The 17,545-nt window shown below is 32.7% G+C and overlaps 1 protein-coding gene across 5 annotated transcripts; it reads left to right on the top strand.

The window, feature by feature from the left end:
• The first annotated feature begins 719 nt into the window (after positions 1-719).
• On the top strand, positions 720-17,239 carry Hers (Histone gene-specific Epigenetic Repressor in late S phase). Of its 5 annotated transcripts, XR_016482239.1 has the most exons (12): positions 722-894; positions 3,194-4,574; positions 5,335-5,679; positions 6,129-6,410; positions 6,479-6,761; positions 7,891-8,151; positions 8,239-9,318; positions 10,158-10,732; positions 12,364-12,526; positions 13,173-13,341; positions 14,204-14,507; positions 14,577-17,239. XR_016482239.1 is itself a non-coding variant. In XM_090180530.1 (11 exons), the coding sequence occupies exons 2-11, from the start codon at positions 3,384-3,386 to the stop codon at positions 14,388-14,390; spliced, it is 4,479 nt and encodes a 1,492-aa protein (XP_090036656.1). In that variant the 5' UTR covers positions 720-894; positions 3,194-3,383; the 3' UTR covers positions 14,391-17,239. The 5 variants fall into 5 exon arrangements, 4 of the variants coding, with proteins under 4 accessions (XP_090036656.1, XP_090036652.1, XP_090036654.1 ...); XM_090180530.1 differs by having other exon boundaries at positions 720-894; positions 6,129-6,353; positions 14,204-17,239; XM_090180526.1 differs by having other exon boundaries at positions 14,204-17,239.
• Positions 17,240-17,545: the final 306 nt, after the last annotated feature.

Genomic DNA, 17,545 nt, shown 5'->3' with positions numbered 1-17,545 from the left:
TCGGCCAAACGAGCAGTCGGCCAAACGAGCAGTCGGCCAAACGAGCAGTCGGTCAAATGAGTAGTCGGACAAATGAGCAGTCGGTCAAACGGGCTGCTCATTTGGCCGACCAGAATTTCAGCTAAAAGAGTAGTCGGCCAAATGAGTAGTCGGCCTAATGAGTAGTCGGCCATATGGTCTGCTCATTTGGCCGACCGAAAAGTCGACCAAATGAGCTGTCGGCCAAATGGGCATTCGGACATATGAGCAGTCGGCCAAATGAAAAGTCGGTCAAATGAGGAGTCGGCCAAATGCGGAGTCGGCCAAATGCACCCCACCCCGGACTGAACTGTCTCTCATCTCCGAACTGTCCCTCACGTCAAAATCGCTCATAAAAAAATTTACTAAGCAGATAAAAATCATGGTTTTTTTTAATTCATTTTCTGATATTTTAACATTATCCTTCATGCAAATAGTAAAAAGTTAACATTTTTGATTATTTTTAGAGAAATTTTAAAATGATTGAATTGTTATAATAAGTAAAATGGCTCTTCATACCTAATTTTGGGTATAAATAGACCCTAGTTTTATTTGAAAAATAACGAAACCGAAACAAAGTTAAGCCTATAGACAAAAAGCTTGAATAAAACAATAAACAAATAGTTCAAAATAAGTATTTCAGTTATTTAGTAGGAAATATTTTAATCATTATAATATTATAATGGAGATTTCTATATAATTTTGAGTACAAATAGACCAGTCTTATTGCCTTCGTTTTGGGGGAAAAATGGAGTCTAGACGAACCTTGGATTTCGTCGTGTCTAAGGATATCACAGTCAGCTGAGCAATGGAAACTATTCAACTATTATGTAATGATGGAGAAGTGCATCATCTCTTTAACTTATTCGGGTAGATGTAAGTTTTGCTAGATTTTTCCGAAATTTCTTGTTATTTATTAAAAAAAATTACTAGAAGTAGATGGCGAAATAAAGTTTTAGTAAGCCTTGGCCTTAGGTTTTCAATGATGAATGATAAGGCTTGTGCAGGGCCTATTATATATACTGTGTCAATATTTTTAACCCTAGTACTTTTAAGTAATCAAATTAAATTATACTCTGTAGTTTCTTTCATTACGCGAAATCTTTCTTCAATTATGCTTAAGTGATTACATTTCCTAAAATTTGTTGTGTAGGATTACTAATACCTTTAACTAAATGTATTCAATAAGTCTTAAGCCAAGGGCCCAAAGCTTTTTAAAGGGGTTAACATTTGCTAAATGTAATAAACTGTAATAGAGGTGATAATGATGTTAGGGTACTTGGCTACATGCAACTAGAAAACCCATGAGGAAACTGTGTGTTAATTAGTTTCTTTGTGGTGGTCACCATTCTAACCTTTATCATTTAAAAGGTAAATCATACACTAATTGATGGAAGATATGGGCATTGTGCTTTCTATCATCTTAATGTCACTGACCTGCTTTCTGCAAGCTTTTGCACCTTGTGCATGGATTTGTTATGGAAAACCAGTGTGTGCCTAGTTTTTGGCTCTGCAATTTCCATAGAATTTGTCCAATTTTCAAATTAACTACAAATATAACGTCAATTAATTTTTAACCATAAATTTAAAAAATAATCTTTGAAATTATTCTTTTCAATTAGCATAAAAGCCCCTAGTGTGCAATTTGAGAGGTTCACTTTGGTAATGAAATTTCTTCTGTTATTTGAATTAAAACATTTACGATTCGTACCCTTTACGCAAGCTGTGGAGTATAACCAAGAATATTTTTATTTAGTGTAACTATGTTTAGTGGATTTTTAATATATCTCCCAATTTACCTCATGGTCTGCGAGTAGGTTCCTCTCCTGAAAATTCAGTCTTATTGGTCTATTTCCCCATTAGTTACCTCAAACTTACATCAACCAACGCAATTGAATCACACGCGTGTTAATGTTTTTACTCCCACTTCTCGTACCAGGAGGAACTGATCATAGTGCTTGCCAATTGTCTCAGCATTCTCTTGGAAGATAAATACATTCTTGATATGAGTATTAGGACTATTATTAAAGAATTTTCAAACACAACTTAAAACAAAATAAAGCTCAAATTTCCAAACATGGTTCATTCAAACCTGGAAATTTAAGAAAATTAAGTTTGTTGATAAAAAGTCAGAAACTCCGAGTAATTAGTTTAAATCTGGGATGCTTATGAGGTTGAAAATATTTTTTCCAATGATTATAGGTTATAGTGGAAGCTAAATTCACCATGGTAGCTTTCTCGTAAATATTTTGAGATTTGGTACCCCAGTGCAGCAGTGCTTGAAATAAGTTTAATAAGTATATAACAATACCTCAAGTGATATATTATTTCTAAATGTAAAAATATTTCATATTTTTATTTATTTCATGACATGAAAAAAAGCTAAATTAGATATTCCTAAATGTCTATAGTGCAAAAGTTTTTTTTGGTGTAGATATTACCCCACTTTACATACACTAGATTATTTTCACAGTAATTTCAGATTTCCCTTGTACCTATTTTAACTGACAAAATGTAATATAATATCTCTATCTTATTGAATTTCTGGGGAAGTTTAAAACTGCATTAACCATCTGGTTAAAACCAATTTAATTAAATTAAACCTGACCCGCGAAAAATTTCGATATCGAAAACCCAACCTGCCTCGAGGCGGGCTGGGGTAGGGTAAGCCCGCCTTTAGTGGGCCCAAGACTCATCTCTACTACACACTTTAAAAAAAATAAGTTATTCAAATTACATTTCAATATTATTTCATTTTAAGGTTAATTTAATTACCAATTAAAAAACAATTTTTAAAGAAATAATGTAATACAACCAATAAATTACATTTCTTATTTTTAAATAATCATCATAGTAAAATTACTTGTCAAATGTAGGTTTAACCAAGTGTAGCTTGCTTGAATTTTTTAGGAAACTGTAATTTCTTACAAATATTCAATATCTTCCCTCCTACGCATTGTAACCCGGCCACTTGTTTAAAGGCATTATAAGTCGCTAGATGACTGGGGCCTAAGGTGGTGCCTTGGGTATTAGCCTAGCTGATTATTAATTATTTATCTTGGTTAGAGAAAACATAACTTTCGTAAACTTATATCAATTTGATATTAGTTAGAATTATTTGCTGTCATAAACGTTTTTATATTAATAAAATAGTTTACTTAATTTTATTTAATAGATATCTGTATATTCTCACCATGGGTGTGGCTGGAAGTTTAAAGTATGTGACTTGAAAATACTTTTACATATTTGGATGTGTGAATAAAGAGTAATGAGGCTGAACTATACATTTTATAAATTAATGGACATGGACATTTGGATTTCATAAAAGTATATAAACCACCTAAAAGGATTAAAATCATGTGTTGATGTTGATTGCGCTTACTAGTCTTCTTAAACTGGTCATAGTTGATGAAAAAATCTTAAGAATGATGAATCACGGTACAAATTCGGGTACTGGTCAGCAAAGCCCAAGGAGTTTGAAGGAGGCTAAGAAAAGTACTGGGGACTCAAAACCATTAAATACGGGAAACATGTTACTTAAAGCCGAAGGTTCCTCGAAGAAAAATCCTTTGAAACTAACGAATGATCAGAACTCAAAAAACTACGTTCAAATTAAAAATGAAATGAATGAGAAAGTTAAGGGGTACGAGACAATTATAAAATCATTGTCAAAGGCTGAAACTGCGACCCCGAAGCCTAACCTACAATTTAAACACTTAAACAAAATTCAACACGAACTGAATCATGTAAAGCAAGCAAATTCCAAATCTGATGTGGCAGCTTTGAAAAATCAGCATAAAAGTACAAGCTCCGGTGGTAACAAACATTCAGACAGTTTGCCAAAATCAAATCTTGGCAAAAAAGTAAATCAACCAAAAAATTCTGTAAAGAGTTCTGGAGGAGTTATTTCTGGTAGTGGTAATAATTGCAAAAAAAATAGTACTAAAATTACAGTTGATAGTACTAAATCTTTCGAAGACCAAGTGTTAGAAAATATAGCCCTTAAAAAGGAATTTAAGGATAAACCAGTAAAAGTGGTTAAATCTAAGAATTGCCCAAAATCTGAAAATAGTAAAAAAGTTCTTCCCACCACAAAGGAATGTACAATTTCTAAAGGAAATTGTGGGATTGGTACAGTGACTGTCAATAAAAGTAAAGCCGTTGTCAAAAATAAGAAAATTAAGAATGAAAACAAGTTCCAATTGTCAGCCAATTATAATAAAAATCGTCGAGTACATCGTATGGCAAGTTTAAACGCACTTGCTAAAGTCCACATTTTGTATGAGAATGAATCCAGAGGGTCACCGAGTGATGGTAGTGAAACTGAAGTATGCCCTGCCGATTCTTTGACAGATGCTTCAATGGACACGGTATCCTTATCTTCCACTAGCTGTGAAACACGCAAGAGATCAAACAGCGAAACTTTGACCGCTGTATCTAGCACACTTTGTCTGAAAACTGAAATTATTCCAAAAATTAAGAAAAGTAAAAAAGAGGGCACTAGCAGCTGTTGCAGCAGTGGATCCGAATCAAGGGTAGAGCCAGTCAAACCTAAGGTACTATTTTACATTTTTATTTATTGATTTTTAGGTCTTTAATGTCACAATTTATTAAAAATATTTATCCACCCTGCAGAATTTGGATTTGTAAGAGTTATTTGCATTTCAGACAATGTGTACAACAAAAGACGGGGGGGTCGCGAGATTCGTTGACAGTCTAACCCACCTTTTAATATAGGTGGGGTGGCAGATTTCTTCGGATTCCCCTTTCTGTTCCCCCCTGGCTACGCCACTTTTAAACTGTGTTGAAACGTTTCTCAATCGTTTCATTAACAGTTTATTAGTTTAAAGTTGGCATTTATATATATACATATAAAACCCACACATAAAATAAAAGCTTTCCTAATTTAAATGAACATGGTCATAAAAACCCAAGTCACTTTTTAAACTTATAAGAATGAACAAAAAAATCATTTCATGTCTAACATAAATGTACATTTTAAAACTAATTTAAAGATAAGTACTCTCAAGTAAAACAGATAAATTCTGATGAGAATATCCAATATAAAGCATTATTATTACTATTATACAAAATTGTAGTATGAGAAAATAACAAGAAATTTTTAGTTTCAGATCGCTTCTCTCATGATAAGACCTTAGTTACTTAGTATTTTTGCTCAGAACTAATTGTGAGGTAGTTAGCAAGCTTAAACAATATAAATTTTGCTGCTGATTTTGATTATTGAAGGAAATTTAACTAGTTAGCTTAGCAAGTTTTTGAATCAAATGTTTTTCTGATCACTTTTTTCTTGATTAGGTGAAAAGGAATAATCAGAATGGTCCGAAAAAGTACCCTCCTAGATCCGTGTCTCCTCAAAGAACAAAGAACTCCAAAGGAAAGAAAAAAGACTTAGTTAAAGCCAAACATGTCAGGAAAAGAAAAGCCGTATCTGATGTTGAAATAATAGATACGAAGAACTGCAAGCGTTTGGCATGTTTGAATGCGCAAGCTATTCTTGCTGCCAGTTATTCACCCGAAAGAAGCCGAAAAGTCTCAAAGAGTTTGGCTAATTGTAAACTTGACGAAATAACTACTTTTAACCAGAAAGAAATCATGACATTTAATCATGAAATTGTAACAGATCAATCTATTACTACTCAGGTAAGAAAAATTTAGTTAAAGAAGATCCATAAATATTTTATTGTATGGGCACATTTATTTTCTACATTTAAAAACCCAACTTGTCTGTATAATATGGAAGCATATTCTCCAACCAAAATATTTCTTTTTATCAAGAAATTAGTTAAATTGAATATTTCTTAAATGACAGATCAATATTAGTTTTTGTTTTGTATTTCAATAAAATTGCGAATCCTACATTTAAATTGCTTTTGACTTAAATTTAGTTAATACGTACAAGTTAAAAACTAATTAACAAAACTGTATACCCTTATAAAGCTTCATTTTATCCACAAACTTGTTGATATTTTTTTCTATTCGTGTCTACAGTCTAACAGTATTTTTCTTAGTATTACCTTTCAATTTAACGCCAAATTCATTTTGTTTTCTGGTTTTACAATATTAACTTAAATATTTTCTTTTCATTGAAGGTAAATCATCAAACATGTACTACCTTCATAAGACAAAAACAAAATCAGAAACCTACCACTACCGCAGCTTTGGCCAAACAGACATCAAGTTTACAGAATGTCATTAAAAAGGCTGGTGCTTCGGGTAATAGTAAAGCTGTTGAAGAAACAAGATTAGGGACAGTGAAACCGGATCCTTGTACACCTGCCACAGTCAATGATAACAAAAACCAACATGTCTGCAAAGTAAGAACGCAAGAAACAATGGATAGAGATCAAACTAATTGTGAAAGTGTTAGAAAAGTAATTATGGTAGCTAGGTCATACCGCAATAGTTAAATTGTAGAAGTAACTAATTATATATCTTGTAGGTGGGTGTGACAGCTGAGTATACTGAAGTCACCAAAGTTCATATCAACACAACAAAGGAAATGCAACTTAAAGAAGAATTAGGGAAAGCAAAACGGAGGACTATCACCGAAAAGGATGATGTTGCCATCACAAGAATGTACAGATATCAAACTAAAGGGACCAGCCAAAGCTACTGTGTGAAAATGCATACTACTTTTAAGCCTGGAAGTGGAAACAAGGCCCTAATTTCAGAATCCCCATCACCCATTAATCATCAATCCAAAAATACTCAAGTGGTTGATGGTTAGTATGAAAAAACACAGGACCAAAACTGTTCTTTAGTTATAGCATGAATATATTTAACAATGAATATACAACTGTATAAGATGGCCCTAATACGATGTCACTTTGAAAAGGGCGGTAGCTTATGAGCCGAGTGACGCGATTTACATGTTTCTAAGCTCCAATCAGAAGAGACTAGGAAATGACGTTTTTTAAGTCCTCGAAAGTTCATAGCAGATGGTATTATTTGTTCAGGAATTAGTTTCGATGGGCTATAATAATGTTTCGGGATTTATGAAGTTTAACAGATGAATGTATTTAAAAAATGTCATATTGAAACATGTCAGAAGTCGCGGTAAGTGATATACAATTGTTAAAAGCAATTTTAAAAAACAGTTGGCCCCCGGTAACCTTAAGCCTTGTCACTGCTTCTTCAAACTCTGAAGATAATGAGCTTCTATCATTTGATATTTCCGGACACATGACTAATGCTGTCACTAGATAAGCTCCAACCCTAATTCTAGGTACTACCAGCCAACCCTTTTGCTGTTATATATTTGTTGTTAAATATATTCATGGTTACAGGAAGGAAAGTGTTGAAACTTAAAATAATAAATATTCTTTATATACTATCTATCTATATAGAATTAGAATTGAAAGTACAATTCTATTTTATATATAAGTTAGAGACATAATGCTATGTAATGTTATCCTGAACTGCCGTAACTATTGACAAGTCAGGACATAAAGAAGATCTCTCTAAATATATGCTCTTATAACTTATAGATATTTCCAATTTCTCATTATCTAGCTAATTAAGCTGTATCTTACCTTTAAATTTACTTGAATGGCTATTAAATGGCCTAAATTGTAACAGCTCTGACATTTACACTGCAGAAGCTGTGGTCAAAACAATGTTGCTATAACCTTAGCAGTATAATACTAACTTGTGGCGCAAGTTAGTATTGGCAATAGCTAGACCTTCCAAGCTAAGGTTATGCTACCTTTAAGTACAGCCATTTTACAGACAATTATCAACAACATTACAGCCAGTTATGCCTTTAAAGAACTGTTCACTTCTGACGTTCTCAGTCAAATTAGCATAAGGATTGGGAATTTTTATAGTTTTTTAATAATTTTTTTTTCTAAGGAGTACCTCATACTGATGGACACCCACCAGGCTATTACAATTATAATAACACTGTAGTTCCGGCGGAGCATAATTTCACCTTGAATCACCATTCTCAAAGTGGCAGTGTTGGTAGAGTCAATGGTGTTCCAGTTGTGAGTGTTTCTCCAATGGTTCGGCATTACGGTGGAAGTGCTTTTAGTGTTCCTCACTATGGCGCCAGTCCTACACCAACCACCCATAGCCAGCACAATTCAATGCCTTACAATCAAATGGATTACAGTAAGATTTTTTCATTTGTTATTTTTATTTAGTGCTATTTGAAATTGTTACCAGTGCATTATTTATATTAAATTTCATATTTTTTAGGTTACTACCCACCAGTGGCTTCAGGTCATGATCCACAATGTTTAATTCATAAGCCAGTTCCTTATCACCCTCAACAGTCTCCAACCCATCAGCATAGCTCTATTCAAGTACCTCCGCTTCATCCACCACATGCGCATCAAATATCGTCATCGCCAAGCTGCGTTGCTCCAAACTTACCTCCACATCCTCCACCAGCACATTCTTCATATCCCCCATCTATCCCTCAAGACCCTTATTTAATGAATTCACATAATTCTTGCTCTGGCTTGGACCGAATCTCTCCACTAGGCGGCTACCAATCGTCAGCTACCATGTCTCCTCATCATCAGCTACATCTCTCTCAAACTGTACCGGAAGGGGGTCATTCTCCTAGCCAGAAAGCACCTTCTGCCCATCAGTATCATTATCATCAAAGGTCTCCAGTTCGAATTAATCCACCCGTGTCTTACTCCCCTAATTTAAACATGTCTAACTCCCCAAATGTACCGCAATCGCCAATGTATCACTGTCAGAACCGTGGTGTTCAACCGCAGAGATGCATTTATTCTCCTCCTAATTCTAATATTGGTGTTGCAACGACTCAAGGTGCAAACCCTCAACACGAATATTCAACGGCCCCAACGTACACAGTGCTTTCACCAGTGCCAATGGGTTCTTCTCAAACTCCACAACAAAGATTAATCTCCCAGCAAGTGAAAAAGTTGGTTGGTGGGTCTAGAAATACACCAGCAATTACCAAGACTGAACCAATAACTCCTCCAGAAGTTATTACTATTGATTCTCAAGATGCTTTCTCAGCTGGAATTAACGATAGTTATTACAACAATTCTTCCTACCCAACGGATATGAGTTTAGTGAAATGCAAACAGTTATCAGAATCCCCGGTAATTGTTGATGAAATTGATAATGGCTTGTCAATACCCGTTATCTCTTCGTTTCTCAAATCTTCTACATCATCATCAAGAGATAGAAACATTTCTAAAAGTAGTTCACCAAGGGATGAAACCAAAATAGCGAACAAAGAAGGGCCAGCCTGGAATCTGCGAACTCCAAACCAAGCGCAAGTGTCACCAATTTATGGTGAGTTATCTTTTTGAAATATTTAGGTTCGATTTAGGTATAAAGTGCTTCAATTGAGAAATTTGTAAAACTTTTACTCGGAAAAATAAAACTGAAAAATGTATTTATTCATTTGGGAATTCAATGTATTAACTTCATTATTTAGGGCTGTAGTTATCTAAAATAATTGGAAGTTCCTAAATTTTTCGATTATTTTCACTATTACAATCACATTAATACCAATGGAGAATGGCGATGTTGAGATCATCATTATTGAATTTACCATATGGCAAGAGACCCAGAAGGATAAACATTACCGACGTGTGTTTCAATTCTGCCAGAAGAAGTATGCTTTTGAGATTTTAGGCTAGTTTGATTTTGTTAGGGAAAAGGAGTTAATTCTTTGAGCAGGAGGGGATAGGGAGCAATGCAAAAATCATTGGAACATCAAGAGATTCGATATTTGTAAAAACCCTGTGCACTCTAGAGAAAAATGATTTTACCTTAGAAATCTCTAAATAAACTTGAAAATCCAAAAATCAGTTTCAAAATCAATTGAAAGATCTTGAAATATCCCTAAAAAACAGAAATCACACCAAAAACGTACTCTAAAATCTCAAAACAGGTTCTGATGTCTGAAATAACTGAGATTCAATTAATCCCATACGCAAAATTTGCAAGTATAAATAAATACATTCTTGGTGAAGAATGTCAAGTTTATACAATAAATTATTTTTTTGGAAATACAGGGATTTAAATTTGTAACAATTGGTACATTTAATTTATGTTATTGGAACGAAATTAATTTTACATGGTAGCCAATTTTTTCAACGCTTATTTATAACATATTTTTTATTTAGAACTCCAGACTTCTACACCTGTTGTAACAGAAGTCAAACACACGAGTCAGTCAAGTAATAAAAATATCACTGCTTATCCAGAAAAAAATGTAGTGAGGGAAAGTAATCGTAGGTTAAGAGGAACAAGTGAAGCTTCATTGCAGTCTGGTCGAACAGCTAATTCAAGTCAAAGACGCAAGATTGCAAATGACAGCGAAAGTCTACCAACTTCCAGTATTGCACCAATTGTGTCTTTAAAGAAAAATGTGCAAATTGATAAAAAGGCAGCTTCCAGAAACACTTCCGTTAAAGACAAGCCGTTTGTTGAACATGAAAGAGCCGATTATTTTTCCCTCGCTGGGCAAGTTCATTCTTCGAAGAAAGCAAAAAGGAATGGATCGGGTGAAAGGAATAGTTCGAGTGAAAGACCAGAAGTTATTAAATGTGAAGAACAAGAAGATAATAACAAGTCAAAATCTTCTGATCTTGCAGTTTCGCCTTTTAATCCATTGATTAAGAAAAAAATAGGGCCCAAGAAGTTTTCCAATGGATGGTCTTGGGAAGGAGACTCATTTGATAAATTAGTTTTCCTCAGTGTAAGTATTATATTTGCAGTATATATCACTTACATTGTGGACAGCATTGAAAGTTTAGCCATAACAATACAAACACATGACACATTGAATGATAGGGTAAAACTCTACCTTGCTCCTGGCTAGTCCCGCAATGAACCACGGTTTACTCTATCATAAGGTAGGGCATGCTGGCAATCACCTTGGTTTAATTAAATCTTGGTACAAGAACAAGTTGTAAATAATGAAAGTTGTCCCATAATTATAGTTTAATCATGTTGGAACAATGGTACTTGGTCCCCTGTCTTTGTGCCATTTTATTTTTACTCCAAATTTTTATAGCAAAATTTGGAAGAAGACAGTGGCAGATCTAGGTGGTAGTAGGCTCGGTAGACTACAGCCTACCCATAATTTTGGAGAGGGCCCACAAATTATATACTGGTATGGCATTTTTGAGAATGGCGTTGGTTTGGGGCTTATTTTCCATAGTCTAACCTATCTCAAAAAAAAAAAATCCTGGATCTGCCACTTGCCCACTTGATAAAAGGGAACACACCTGGGGTGAAGTTAACTACAGCAACCTCATCTTGTTTTATAATTTTTTTTAGGCGGATACGATAGTTTGTCACGTAGATAGCGCGGGTATTCCGGTAGTTCGTAAAAAAATACTTTCCACGTGGTATTCCAGTTACATAAATTACAAGTTTTCTAAATTTTGGGAATTATCTAGCTGTGCTGCCTTTTTTTGGCCGCAACCGCTTATTTTATTTCATTTTATTTATTTTCCTTATTTGGGCCTTTTCACGATTTTTGTTATTATTTTCGTTGTGTGTTCGCCGACACTTGCAGTTTTGGCAGCCATATTGTTCACTACGAATAATTTCCTCGTGCCTTTTTGGAGTTTTTGAAAGCTGCGGCTTCGCTACAACAAAACAATAACAACAAAAAACGTGAAAATAACATAAAATGTTAAAATTTTTAAATTTAAATAAAAAAATAATCATTTGCGGACAAAATAAAAAATACCCACGCTATCTACGTGACAAGGTCTATCACACGACAAAATAACAACAAAAAACCTGAAAATAACATAAAAAGTTAAAAATTAAATTAAATTAAAATAAAAAATTAAATTATCATTTGCGCCAAAAAAAATACCCACGCTATCTACCTGACGAACTCTATCGTATCCGCCTAAAAAATATAAAACAAGATTGCTGTAGTTAACTTTTGCCCAAACCTGGATGGTTTGGATTCTTAAATAGTTTGCTGTGTTTTAAAATTTAAATCTGTTCAATTTTTTAACCTGGATTGTCTGATTTAAATAAGTTCTATAAATTGTAATTTAAGTTTTATCCTAGTAAATTAGTTCATGGTATCCACGCAAACTGTGTTCTGATGCATACTGCATGGAAGAGAGAAAGATGTGAAGCGCTTCATTGTGTTGGGGTCAGAAGGAGTACTAGTAAACCAAAAATAACGTATTTTTGGTTATCAGTCTTGTCACTTTATTTATTCCCTTAGGCAATACATTCACAAACTGCTTTTTCTATTTCTGCGCAGCTAATTGCATACTTCCTGGCCAAAGATGGGTTTATTAGGTTTCTTCTGGTGACAGTTGGATTTCCAATAATGTGATATTGAATAAATTTCAGAATGATGACCCTCCTTGTCTGAGACGTTGCTACCCTGCCATGAGGCATATTGAAGGTGATATTGTAAAGATAAGAGATTGCGTTCTCCTAAAATCTGGACCCAGGAAGATTGATCTACCTTTCGTAGCAAAAGTAGCCGCTCTTTGGGAAACTCCTGAAGATGGTATGAGTTTCTTTAATGGTTTTTATTAAATGGCAGTGATTGAAATTTCAAGTTTTTGAGGCTTAATTTTCTAAGAATTTTTTAATTCCCTTTTTTCAATATGCAAGGAAAAAAAATTATTATTTCTTTTAAAAATCCCCTTTTAATTCCTTTATTAGCTTAGTCATATATAACATTTACACTCAATTACGGTAATTTTCTATTAGACCTTTTCACCTTTAATATAATTGAGTATATTTTCAATGAATTTTACAAAAGAGCCTTATTTTTTAAATAATTGTTGTAATAAAATTTCTTAGTGTTCAAATTAAATGAATATTATTATAAATATGCTAGTGCAAACAAAATGTATTGGGCCTTGATTGCAAAATTAATTGAGGGAAATATTGGATATGGTGGACTGGGAGGGTGGCAGGAAAAATGCTCAGTGTAGAGAATTCAGTTACAGGCTGTATTCCCTCTTCATTTCCCCTTTGCACAATGTTTTATTTTAAATTTCTGAGGGGCTATTCCACGTTTCTTTTAATTTATGCAGTTGGTACAGTATCCATTTATTTAAAATTCACTGGTTTTCATGAAAAAAAATCATTCTTAGTTTACGACAAAGCATTTTAACAAATTTATTTGGTTTTGATTTTGTTTCAAGGTGAAATGATGATTAGCTTGCTGTGGTATTATAGACCCGAGCACACTGATCAAGGCCGACGACCTGCAGACCTTGAAGATGAGATATTTGCTTCAAAACATAGGGATGTAAATAGTGTTGCATGCATAGAAGACAAATGCTATGTTTTAACTTTCTCCGAATATTGCAGGTAAATGTTTTTACATGGGTTTTAAATTTTTCTGGCGTTTATAGTAAAAGTATCACTTTTTTATATTTCTGTCATTATCACATTGCAAACTCATGTTAAATAGAACTAGGTTTTAATTTACTATTATGTTATTTACACTCATGGCATAGAAAACTTTTAATTATAAATGATATATAACGTCTATCAATTATCTCCTTAATGTGTTTAATTACGAATGAATTATAAAAACATAAACCAATTATCTCCATGGGCTTCTTTAGAGTCAAATAATTAAGAAATCAAAATTTAATTTATGATATTCTTGAAACTAATTTAAACTAATTGTTGTGATTTTGAACATGGATCCTTAAAATGGGATATAGCCAACTCAACAGAAATCCCATTTTCTAAGCTAGAAAACGGTGGTTGAAATGCCACGAGATTTGCCCAGTTTCAGTTGCCAATTATAGTTTTCAAGGCTTAGTTATTTTCTAAAATAAAATTAATAGGTACGTTTACGTTTTATATTTTAATAGTAACTGCCATTTACAATTTCAAGACGCAGGGTTGTGTTATTTTTAAATTTATATTTAATACCGAGGACATTACAATTCCTCGCATAGCCCTTGTTTCTGCATTTTTCTCAGTATATATCTTGTTTTTAATCAAAATTGTGTGATTGCATGTTTTGCCATCTTGTAAAAGTGGTTTTTGTTAAATTATAAACAGAAATATCATTATGTAGATATTTAAAGAATATTCTTTATGGGTTTGACCAATGTAGGTTGTTCATGCTGCCACATATTTCATTTTTAGTTTTACTCTCTAGATAAATTGCTATTGGGTTATCTTTTTGTATTAATTGGTTAAAATTGTTTCCAAGGTATAAAAAACGTATACGCATGTTTGAAGAAAACTATCATCAGTCTACATCTGTTGTTCCACAACCTGATGATGGATATAATCGTAGAATTCGACTACCACCAGGACGTGTATCTCCAGAGATGGTATTTGTTTGCCGGAAAGTGTATGATTTTCGACAAAAGCGTCTTTTGAAGAATCCTGTTTGATTAACGGAATGACATCCGAATGACTTGCATAGAACTGATATGAAAATAGTCTTTCTAGGAATATTATATGTGGCTCCTGAGTGTAAACCAAAATTAAGGATGTGTCAACGTGATTAGGTACCTTAATATGTTTGAATAACTGTTTCATATACAAGCTTTAATAAGAACTATCTTTTTCCCCATCAGTTTCACAAACATTATCACTAAATAGGAATCGTGGTTTGTGAATAAATGAATACGAGATATATTATAATTAATAGAAATGTAGATTTTTGTACTAAAAATTGTTAATAGAGATTTAGGTTTTATTGTGCAATTTATAGGTACTTGTAGTAGTATGATATATTCTAAACTTTGGATTATCGCGTTGTCCTTAAGTATGACCTTTTTATGAGAAATACCTTAATATCTTCAGCACTGTACAGACAGCCACGCTTTTTAACACGATAGTGTGGTAAGATGAAAGTGGTAGTTACCAGTATCAGCTACGGAAATTCGTTAACCACATTGGAATTTTTTAAAATAGATTGAGCTACCCACGTATCAACTACTTGATAGTTTAACAGTTGATTCTATTGATGGTCTACAAATAACCTAGAAATACAAATTTAAATAGTGGTTTATATAAAAAGAAAATGATAATATGGAAAAATGATAATTTAAGTATTTAAGATTTGTTACGGTGCCTGGTCAAAAAATGTTTAATATATATATATATGGTTTGTTTTGAAACAATGCATGACCAATTATTTAAAGAAAAGAAAAATATGCACATATTTAAGATTTTTATATTATATTATATAAATTTTGCTCAGACCTTTTTGCACTTTTTTAATTAAGTTGTGGCAGTTTTTTTTTCTTGGCTTAGTATATCCTTACATTCCTAATTATTGGTTAATGTTAGACGAGTTTAGTTAAAACTGCAGTTTTTCATACTTGATATATTTAGGTGTTTGTCCATCTTCACGAAGGGGAGGTGGTTTATGATTTAAACCACATTGAACTTTTAGATGTAATTAATTGCACTTTTTTTTAAGTTGTGAAACTTATATGTTAAAGAAATTTTTGGAAAATAATCGAAATTTTTGTTTTAAATTTGTATACAATTATAGTAGTACGAATATATTAACACGCTATGTGTTTTAAGGAAACTACAAATGTGGAAAACTTAATTCTTAATTAATTTATCTTGAATCTATTGTTGGAAAATTAGTAAACTATTTGTAGTACCAATGTTTTATATGCAGTTTTTGTACCTCTTTTTTAGCTTATTTAATTTATAAAAGCATCCTTTAGCGATAATACCTGCTAATATTCATACCTCAATGCTATTTCCAGTATCTTTACTTGGGCAGATTTATTGATTTTCAAATCCAAAATCATTTTACCAAAATTTTATTAATCATTTTTTCAAACCATTTAAAAATAAATTGCCTTTAGGCTCAGTTCTCATGTTAGATGTTTTAATGCTTATTTTGTCAAGATAATTTTTTTAATGAGATGGATTTTTGGTGAGGTGTATATAATTATAACTATATGCTTATCCTGGGTATTTAGCATAACTTCTAAGATGACATCAGAGTGACCTGCATATTCTGTAGTTAAGCCAATTTAATGCAGTATACGATGTATACAGCAGACTACAAATCAAACAATGCTCCTTTATTTCCAATTTATACTGTTTGCTCCTATTTTCCATCAGGAGACACCGAACAGTCAAAACTAGTCTAGGATTCAGTGAACCTCTCAAATTTAAAAAGGCTCAAACGTGATAAGTTCAAATATATTTATATTAGGTATTAATAAAATACAAAAATTGTTGGTTCTTCCTTTTTAAGGTAAGAATAACTTTGTATTTCAGTGTAATTTTGAACAGAGCCAAAATGTTCGGTGTAGGCAGGATATATTGAAATAGGTGATTGCAAATATTTATCTGTTTCTTGCTAAATACTTCAAAGTATTTCAACTTAACAATTTATTTTATAAAATAATTGTTGTGCAGAATGAACTAAAATCCCCACACTGTTTTTTTTAACATTTACTTTGTGGAAGTGTAGTTCAAAAACCAGTAAAACCCGAATCAATATTGGTAGCATATTTATAAGTGTGAGAGTATGAGAATTGAATATAGTTTTGTGACTGATATGAGCATATTCTTCTATGTATTCTAGGTAGGATATGAATGCAAAAGTAATGGTACTGTTATTGATTTTTCACACCCTAAAGCTTATTTTACACAACTTAAGGAGTCACAAATTACCTTGCTTATGTTTATTCTACTACTACCACACGGCTACATGCTCTACTTTGTTGTACAAAGTTGCAGGTCTTTATCTTATAATTGTTTATATAATGCAACAAGTTAGGCTAAATGGAAGCACAGTCTGCAACCTGGCGTGTAAAATGATTTATTTTCAAAGTATTGATCTAGCTAATTAAATCCCATTACTGATATATTAATCACGCATAACAAAAGTCAGTGTATATTTTTCCCTGAGACAGTGTTGTGATTATTTTTATTGAAATTAAATGACATTTCATTGCTAACACAAAATTTGGTTTTGTTGGTTCATATTCAAAATTAAACAGTATTATAACTTTTTTAAAACCAGATTATCAGTTCAAATTAATAATTCAGGTTTGAGGTTTATGAGAAGTTTTGACATGTTACATTGTTTAGATATGCTACGAAACCAAGATCTTTAGTGTTATACCATATTTCATTTAACTTAAAGGGCTTTCTTTTGTGAAGGGTTAATTATTTCTAAAATGCTTTTAGAACACTGCCACCATAGATATATTCTTGTAGTTAATGGTCAAATAACATGAGTGACACTCAAAATCAACAAAGAATCTACTTTTATCATAACTTATTCTGATTTTATTGTATATAAAATAAATGTTATAGATGGCAATAAAATTTCTTGTATGAGTACTATTGTATAGAGTTATTTATTTCAATAACAATATCCTACTCAAGGTGAGGGTTTGGCAGGTTGAGACCCCCTTTCTTTGACCCAAGTTTTTCAGCATTTTTCACCTTTTAAACACAAGGAAATTATGTTTTAATCAGGGTTTTTACAAGGACTCCAACCTCGACACTGAAAACTGGGGATCCCTCATTTTTGCCCCCACTGTGGTAACGAAGATGAAAA

Source organism: Leiobunum rupestre, chromosome 7, assembly GCF_980474605.1.
Source record: "Leiobunum rupestre chromosome 7, qqLeiRupe1.1.hap1, whole genome shotgun sequence".
Classification (NCBI taxonomy): domain Eukaryota; kingdom Metazoa; phylum Arthropoda; class Arachnida; order Opiliones; family Sclerosomatidae; genus Leiobunum; species Leiobunum rupestre.
This window is presented reverse-complemented; position numbering and strand designations above follow the sequence as displayed.